Below are 9,679 nucleotides of genomic sequence, written 5' to 3'. Positions count from 1 at the left end.
CCAAGGGGCAGGTGGCTGCTGTAGCTCTTCTGCCTCAGCCTTTCTTTCTTCCCCCACTACCTGTGCCCTCCCTGTCTCCTCCACTGTCTCTGTCCCCCATTTGTCCTCACAGCCTCTCTGCCTGTTGTGGCAGTGGCAGCTTTGGCTAGGCCCTGGAGCTGGAGCCTGATCCAGAGCTGCTGCTACCACTGCTAGTGCTACTGGGTTTGGGCCTGAATTAATCATGCTCTGTGCTCTGGGATAGAGTGGGCTGGAGCAGTGATGGAACCAGAGAATAAGTGAGAGGGTGGGGTCAGCTTTGGGGCAGAGGCTGTGGGGTAAGGAGATGGCGGGGTTTCAGGCAGCATGGCGGGTCATGTGGTGGGAAGGATAGGTGCTAGGGGATGCAGGCATGGGCAGGCAGGTAGCAGGGGGGTGAGGGAAAAGGTGCCAGGGTGGCAGGCAGCAGGTTGGGCTGGTGGGGAACAAGCAGGAAGGGGTGAGGTATGGGAAGGCAAAAGTCAGGGGTCAGGTTGCTTGACCCCCCCACACTGTCTGCCCTGTCACTGCTTTCCCAACCACCTACTCTCCTACTGTCTGCCTTCACACTGCCTCTTTTGCTATTTTACTTTTATCCATTTCCCTACCACTTACTCCTCTACTGTTTCTCCCACAACCTAGCCCTCCACTGCATGCCTCCCTCTTGTGTTCTCCACTGCACCTGTGTGTGTATGTTGGGGGCGGGGGGCAAATTTAAGATGACCCTCCATCAATTAGATTGTGTACATGGGAAATTTAACAACTTTATACATTTTCCATGTATAGAACCTAATTATGCGGGGGGTTGTCTTAAATTCAGTCTCATCTCAGGTTCAGTTGAATTAGAGCTAAAAACACTAAATTCTGACTTGTAATAGAATCTCTTCTTATGAACCACATTCTGATTGAGTTACTGGTGTAGTGAACTGAGTTGAAGGGACAGCATCAATTAGAATTTAATTATATTTGAAGGTAAGTTATGTTTCCCCTACTCAGGGGAAAGTACTATGCTTCTGTGGATATCAGTGTTATCTAGAGATGCAGCTAGTGGATGTTTCATTTTTCTCTTTGCATAGTATTTTGCAAAAGTGAGACGTATGTAGTGGCACCATGAAACTTAGCATCACAAAGCTTTAGAGAGGTCAGAGGAAGGGAGTTGCATTTTGACTATGTTTCTTCATATTCTTGTAGTTATTTGTGGCTAAGTACAGACACTCAAAAAGCTTGAGGCTGAATCAAGTCATTCTTTGTAGGTTAGTCTAAACTACAGAGAGTAAACTGAGAAACAACTGGACAAGCATTCACTTTTGATTCAGGAAATGTAGCCGCATACTTGCAGTGGCTCAGGCCAGAAGCCAAGGGGTGCCAGAGCATGGCTGTCTGGCATGTAGCCAGTGGGGGCTGTGTGTTTGCTTCCTCTTCCTGTTGCCCCAAGGACTCTGGGATTTTCAGTCTAGACTCACAGCAGCAGAGCTCTGCAGAGTTGCTTATCACTCTCTTCCTGCTTCCAGGTGTCTCTGAGATTTGTAGTCCACAGTTGCAGCCAGCAGTAAATTTTTAACAGCTCAGGACAGGGCAGCTCTGTACTCAGGGGAAAGGAAGTATAACCCTTCTCCCTGGCCCCAGATCACATCTGGGGTTTGCTTGTGGGGGTGGCATTCCCTGCCTCCTCCCCAACGCTTCTTTGCTGGAGCAGACAGTACAATCCTACCTAGGGCTGGAAAACATGTTGGGATGCTGAGGGACTGTGATTTAACTTGAACCAGGAAGGGGTCTGGAACAGAAGTTTCATAAACCGGTTTGACTCAAATCAGTTAAGTCTGATACTGCATTCAGCCAGGTTTATCTTAAACCAGCTTCAGCCATTTTGAAACTGGCTTATGTGCACTGAACTTCTGTTCTGTTACAGGTTTAAACCAGTTTCTGATGACTTAAATCAATTTGTGTAACTCCTGTCCCTAGGTTTTGTGATCTACTTATTAATGAAAAAACTGACAGTATTGTATTTTACAGATTCTCAAGGCTAGAGTTCACCAAAATAGACTAACTTGGATATGACTATATTTTGAGTATATTACCTTGATATTTATGCATGGGATATGCTGAGTGAGAGTTATTGCATAGTGGTCCCTACCATAAAACAAATATCTTCAGAAGTGTTAAGCAGAATTTTTAGAAATGCTCTGCTTCTTCCATGGCTATGAACAGTCTCAGATGGAGTGAAATGGACTTGGCTACACTGCACCAGGGAACAGGTTTGGATTTGGGGAAAGGGGTGTGATGACTTTCACATTCTGCCACAACACCCATATCTATACTAGCTGGGATTTGAGGAAAAAGGAATGATGGAAGCAGAGTAGGGCATCTATCTTCAACCTTGTGGAACCTCTTTGCTTCTCCTTGGCATGGTAGGAAGGATTTAGACAGGGTAAAGATGTACCTTATAAATTAATTAAATCTGAGTTGCATGAGCTTTCATGAGCTTGAGATCACTTAATGAAATCATCAAAAGAGCATAAGCCCTTGAAATGTTATGCATCTCTGAAATGGTTAGTTTGTAAGGTGCATTCTGCCTGACTTCAGATTAACACAGTTAACTACTTTCCTCTACTCAGGTAGGATTTAGTCTGATGAGTGACTAGCTCAATTTAAAATCAGATTGCATTATCAAAATAATTTTAAAATGGACAGATTAGAGTAAGAACTGGAGTGAACTAGAATTACTTTAAATCTGCTTTCTTCTTGTATTTCAAACCTACAAAGTTTTGCAAGATCTGTTACTTACCTCTTCACTGATACATGTTTTCTTTGTTTTTAATGAAAAGGGAAACTAAAAATAAAGCCCCTGAACTTCTGCAATACTAAAAAGACCCTAAACATAAAATACAAAGTATATTTTATCAAAGGAAAATATCTAGTTCCATGATTTTAATGCTGTCAAGTTCTAATTGTAACAAGCGTTTACAAATGTAATATGTCCCTATGCAGTCTTTTGAGACCCAGACATGAGAAGCATTATTCTAACCATGAGAGCACCACCATTGTCTAAAAAATGAAAATTACGGTAATAAGAATAGCCCAAAACTTAAAATGACTAGTCAGCTTTCATTATTCAATCTGAAATGAAAAAGGAAATAAATAATATAAACAGGGAAAATGAAATGTAGATTCAAAGCAAAATTCTTTCAATGTTCACTTATTTAATTATTGTTTCTTAATAAATAAATACAGTAAATGAATAAATTCACTTGATCCAGCTCCCAATGAAGACAACTGGATTTCTATTCAAAGAATACCCACATTTTCTTGAATACCATATGCCCCTAAATAAGACATGCACCATGTTTTGGGAAGGCGGAATGAAGAAAAAAAGATTTTTCCAGAGTCACAGTTGAATCCTGATCATCCCTGCTCAGTTAAAAACTACAATGTTAAACCTTGCACAGCTGCTGCCAAATTGGTGATTTAGTTGTGGGGGGGGAAATCCAAGGAACTTCAGGTCTTGATCCAAAATTTTTATGTCAACAGTGTCTTTCTAAAACAGCAGATTTAAGCCTGTGAAAGTCAGAAGTAAGAAACTTGAAGTTTAGAGCAGTGTTAGCATGCTCAGATTGCTCATTAGGGCTAGGGACAGAAACCACACATAAACCGGTTTAAGTGATCAGAAACTGGTTTAAGCCTGTAACAGAACATACGTTCAGTGCACATAAACCAGGTTCAAAATGGCCAAAGTTTGTTTAAGATAAACCTGGTTGAATGCAGTATCAGATTTAACTGATTTTGGTCAAACCGGTTTATGCAACTTCGGTCCCAGAGTATCCCAGCATGCTTTTCAGCCCTGGGCTGGGTTGTGCTGTCTGCTCCAGAGAGCAGTGCTGGCCCTACCCCTTTGTTCTCTAGCTGGAGCAGCAGCAGGGCATGGCCAGACACTGGCTGGCATGGTCCCCAGGGGAAGAGGGAGCAGGGAGGGGTCTTATTCCCCTCTCCCTCCCCTCTTACACTCGGGAACCACATCCAGGGCCTTCCTGGCCAGGGTGTAGCAGCCCTTGTTAGGCCCCTCCCATCCACAGCCTGAAGCAAACTGAGAGAGGGAGGGGGATATAATCTCATCTTCCGTTCCCTGTCCCACTGACAGCCCTGGTCTGCTGGCCAGGGTGGAGCAGCGGAACAGCCCATCAGTCACTTGCCTCCCTCCCCACTCCAGTGGCAGGGGAGGGAGTATGGCCAAAGCCATCTGGCACAGCCCCACCTGCCCTGCCAGTGGCTGGGGCTGTGGGGCTGAGCCAGGCAGTGTTGCTGAGGAGAGGTGGAAGGGCCAACTGGGACTGGGCCATGGGGACCAGGCCCTTCCCAGTAGGCTGCAGTTTGGGCAGGGGCTGCCCAGCCGGATTGCTTCCAGCTCCCTGTGCCGAGGCTAGGCCAAGCTGTCATGGGGATGCAGTTGGCTGGGCACAGCAGCTGTAGCTCTGTGAAAGCCCAGCTCAGCAGCAGGAGACAGAGGAGTTTAATTTCCCCTCTACCCTGCTTCACCTGAGTCACTGCCCTAGACAGTGTCTGGGCTTGGGGACAAGCCTGGCAAGGGCACCTTCCCCCCCCACTCCCATTCCAGGCACACTTTGGCTGGGGTCCTTAAAGGCCAGGGTAGAGGGTTAAACCCCTCTCCAATCATACCTAGCCTATGGCAGGGAGAAGACTTGGCTATGCCTGCATCAGCTTCCCTCCAGCCTTGCAGCTGCTGCCAAAGACAAGGAAGCGCTGCTCTAGTGTTCCCCGGCTTCTAGCTTGAGCCACTGTAGGTATGTTCCTGCATTTCCTGAATGTTTATTCACTTCAAATCAGTTCAATCTTTTCAGGCTAGACTGACCTGCAAAGATTGAATCAATTCAGACTTTTTGAATATTTGTCTACTAGCCTAGTAGAATTGTGTATGTTGTTTGTCTCCTTTGTCCTGTTTTCTTAGTTATTACCCTGATATGGAACTTACTATATTTTCCCTTCTTCTCTCCAGGTCTATAGATATTTTAGAGTTGACAGAACAAGAGGAATTGCTGAAATTTCACTATCATGCTCTCCGATTATATTCAGCTGTTTGTGCTTTAGGGAACAATCGGGTAGCACATGCTATGTGCAGCCACGTGGATGAATCTCAGCTCCTGTATGCCATTGAGAAAAAATATATGCCAGGCTTGTTACGTACAGGCTATTATGACTTACTTATTGATATCCACCTCAACACCTATGCCACTGCCAGATTAATGATGAATAATGAATTTATTGTTCCGATGACAGATGAGACCAAGAGCATTACTCTGTTTCCTGATGAGAATAAAAAACATGGCCTCCCTGGTATAGGGCTCAGCACCTCTCTGCGGCCTAGGATGCAGTTCTCTTCTCCCAGCTTTGTAAGCATTAGCAGTGAGTGCTATCAATTTAGCCCTGAATTCCCTCTGGAAATCTTAAAGGCCAAAACTATTGAGATGCTGACTGAAGCTGTTCAAGAGGGCAGCCTCCATGTTAGAGATCCAGTAGGGGGTTCTACAGAGTTTCTTTTTGTCCCGCTCATCAAGCTTTTTTACACCCTGTTAATCATGGGAGTCTTCCATAATGGGGATCTGAAGCACATCTTGCAGTTGATTGAGCCCAGTGTTTTCAAAGAAGACACAAGCCAAGAGGATGAAAATGAAATGCCAGAGAAGGAGCTGACTACAGAGGAGCTAAAGCCAGAAGGAGGAGAGGAAGAAGCCAGAGGAGAGCAAGTGCCAAAGGAAGGGCTTCTTCAAATGAAACTTCCTGAACCTGTAAAATTGCAGGTAATGAGATTTACCATGTCAATGGTTAGTCTAACTTATGTGACTGTCTTAAACACTGTTGCAGGCAGCATATACCTGTATTCCTTGTTTGCCCTGTGTTTTGAAATGTAATCACTGTTATTTATATAATGTAGCATCATCCTATCATTGTCAAGGGGTTACAGGAGTATTTATGAAACCTTTTTGGAGCACCAACTGACCTAATGAAGGGTGTACATAGACAGTTATATTATACCGTATGCATGTTTAGTTTAACCCATAACTTCTAAAGAACATAACTGGTTGTATTACTACTGTGAAAGCATGAGCATATCATAGCTTAGTTTCAGTTATCTAATAATACATGCATTACTTTTAATGTAAATGGTCCATCCTTACCATGTTATTGGTTTACTATGAATATTTTATAAATTTGACTGTTTTTGTTGCTGGTGTTTCCCCAGATGTGTCACTTATTGCAATATCTGTGCGATTGCCAAATACGTCATCGGATAGAAGCCATTGTAGCATTTTCTGATGATTTTGTAGCTAAGCTTCAAGAAAATCAGCGCTTTCGTTACAATGAAGTTATGCAAGCCTTAAACATGTCTGCTGCACTGACAGCCAGGAAAACAAAAGAATTTCGGTCTCCACCTCAAGAGCAGGTACAGCTTAAAACAGAAATTTATAATTAGTACTCCCCGCTCTTCCATACTGTAAGAGTGGTGGTAGAGTCAAAGGAGGAATTTAGGAATCCAGTCCAGGGAAAGTGTCCTAGTGATCAGATTTTCATTTGGTTCTCAAGCTTTTCTGCACTGGGAAATGAGATTATTTTAGACCATGTTAACTTCTATTTAAAACTGTCAATACAGATAATGAATTTCGTGCATTAGCAGTGTGATCCCTAGGTTTCACACTGGAAATAATTATCACTGACTGACATGATTGTTAACATGACAGACTTTATTCATACTGATGACACATTGTGTTTGCTAATTTGTATTAGCTACTGTCCTTGCATGTTGTAACCTCTCATCATAGACAAGCCCTTAGTATGTGCAACCTTGTTAGGCTGCTGCCTTTGTATTCATTGACCTTATAGGAATATATGCTTTCTTCTCAAAGGAAGCACTTTGTTAACAATAACACTTTGCATATGCAAATATTCTTTTTTCAGCTGAAGATATCAATGTGATACTTAGACACTTGTTAATTGACACTTTACACTGCCATTTTTTGTATATTTTATTCACAGCAAAACAGATTCAGAGAGACCAGATAATTTGCCTGAAGTTGCAGTGTTCATTACTGACACAATTGAAGAAAGAAATTAGGAGTCCTTTAATACTCTACTCTGACCATTCATTGTTATTATTAGTCGTTCTCCATTCTTATTACCATGTTTACTTGATTCTAAAATGACTTTAAGATGATCCCACAATAATTTGATTTTAGACATGAAATCGAGTAAATATGGTAATTACCTTTTTTATCTCTTCTACTTAAGCATCAGATTTTTCCCCTTCAGAAAAAAAGAATTTCTATAATGCTTGAATTTTTCATAAATACATAAAGAATGGCTGTAATTAAAAATATTTGATTCAGTGTTGCTTTTCTGCACAGTTTTATGGGCGTAGTGAACAAAAAGATATCCAAAATATTCACATTTGGTGTAAGTCCTTTGAGTAGCATTTGGATTCCAGACATTCCTGGCATTATATATTCTTTCCTACCCACCACAGGGTCCCTGAATAACTTCCCAAAAATCTAATTTTTTTTTCTGGTATTAATTCATTTTCAGATAAACATGCTTCTGAACTTTAAGGATGATAAAAGTGATTGTCCTTGCCCTGAGGAAATTCAAGATCATCTTCTTGATTTTCATGAAGATCTAATGACACATTGTGGTAAGCTCTGTTTTTATAACCTCTCATTTCTGAAATTGTATTAGACAAATAAAACAACTTTAACAAAGGCACTTTATAGGTTACTATTTATCATAGACAGATAAAAAGTCAGATAATACAAAATACATTTCTTAGTCACGATACAAGTGGAACTGTCTCCTCTGATCAGAATACGAGGAAATAAATCATATTTTATTTCAAAAGGGGAAAGGTTCCCTTCATATAAATGAACCCTACTCAAACTACTCAAAGAATAGTAAATTAAATGTAGCTCACTAGCTTTTTGAGAAAACCACTCCTGACCTGCAGCAAGACTAGAAGTTTCTGCTCCTCAGTTACCTTCCCTCCCCTTCACTGTGGAAACCCACCCTGTAGGTTCTAGTTAATCTTTAGGTGACTCTTGTCATATCTAATTAACTGTGTTCATACTAACCACAATAAAAGGGCAACTGTGATTTCAGTTGTTCATCCTTACCTGACCTCTTGGAGAGGTTTTTATTTGAAGAAAGTGAGAGGAAAAAGGGTGTTTTGGCTGAATCAAAATGGGCAAGTAAAATTCTTAAATCCCAAGTCTTGCTTCAGGTAATAATGCAAAGTTTAACTGATTTTCTTATATTTAAATGCTCCAAATCTAAATGCAAGTAAGTGCAAAGTAAACAGAACAGAAGTTAAAAAGCAGAATCTTTTTGCACATTTAAACTTATAACCATGGACATTGCAGATGCAACTAAAATTTTTGTTTGCACAGCTGATATATTTAAATTTTGCTCTAGTCATCTTGGAGCTAGCAAGGTAATGCAGCAGACAGCACTTTGTTAGTTTCAAATTATGGATGCCCCTTGCTCTGTCCAAGTCACATATTGAACACACAAAAAAATTAGCCACTTCATCTATAAAAGGAGCTACCTGCTGATAATTAACAGATGGAGGTATTGATTGAGCTGCTCCACTCTTATATTCTGTCTTAATTAGGTGGAGGATGCTGGTGCTGACATATATGATTATGCTTTTTGCTTAACTAAGACCCTTACCTAGCCTAGAGGAAACTGTCCTGAACCTGTCAGTATGGCGTGGAGTTCCTTCCAGTCTGGGGTCTGAAGTTAACCAGAAGCACCTCAAAAAGGTGCTCTCTTATTATTCTGACATTTCTTCCCCCTTTGAATGAGGGAAAAAAAGCTTTGATAAAATTAGCTGTCAGGTGGCAGGAAGTGAAACTGAAATTAAAGAATTGAAAATTGATTGGGGCTTTCTTCTCTGCTCTTTCATTTTCCTGGTTGACTTCTGTAGCTTTCTCATTCCTTTTCATTATCAACCTCTTATCTCAGAAGCATTCTGTTCAGGTTTTTTTCATTCCCCTCCTTTGTGTAAAATCTGGAGTTTGCTTCAGTCTGAGGAAGCCAGAAGTGTCTCCATTATCCATAACCCAGTGTCTCCATTAGCTTTCTTGCTGTCAAACAGCTTGAAAAGTGCCTATTCAGAGGCTAGAAGAGGCCTAATAAAGACAGAACACATGAACTTATATATTCACAGCACAGTTATTGCAGAAGAACAGACCATTGATTATGCATCTCTAAGGGCTGCAATTAGCTAGTTAGCTCTTCAGAATGTGGAGCTTCTCATATTGTACATAGGTTGAGAAATAACCACATTGATATTCTGCAAATTGGACAACTGGAACCACAGTGCTGGGACTTGTGCAACTGGGGGAAACTGACATTTTTGCATCAGTAACTCTACAGCACCTCTGCATGCTGATTACTGAAATATTTCAATTTTATTATTGCTTTGGCTGGAGAGGCTTCTATACAATATCACTTTGTATAAAATTGAAAGCTATTGACGATTCATTTTTAGTTCACTGTTGACTTTCCCTTGGGGCAAAGTACAATAAAACTGTCTTGAAAGAGAACTGGAACCATTTCCAAATGGATGAATGCAAAAAATCCAAAAAAAAAAAAAAAAAAA

The 9,679-nt window shown here is 41.3% G+C and overlaps 1 protein-coding gene across 1 annotated transcript in view; it reads left to right on the top strand.

The window, feature by feature from the left end:
• The window catches only part of RYR2 (ryanodine receptor 2), a 784,157-nt gene that overhangs the window by 400,580 nt on the left and 373,898 nt on the right, over window positions 1-9,679 (top strand). The window contains exons 37-39 of the mRNA XM_019526720.1: window positions 5,027-5,828; window positions 6,272-6,472; window positions 7,609-7,714. Coding sequence (XP_019382265.1) covers window positions 5,027-5,828; window positions 6,272-6,472; window positions 7,609-7,714 — 1,109 coding nt within the window. The remainder of the gene's footprint in view (window positions 1-5,026; window positions 5,829-6,271; window positions 6,473-7,608; window positions 7,715-9,679) is intronic.

Source organism: Gavialis gangeticus, unplaced genomic scaffold (genome assembly GCF_001723915.1).
Source record: "Gavialis gangeticus isolate Ggan-Ray unplaced genomic scaffold, GavGan_comp1, whole genome shotgun sequence".
Classification (NCBI taxonomy): Eukaryota; Metazoa; Chordata; order Crocodylia; family Gavialidae; genus Gavialis; species Gavialis gangeticus.
Note: the sequence above shows the minus strand (reverse complement) of the source record. Positions and strands in the feature narration are given on the sequence as shown.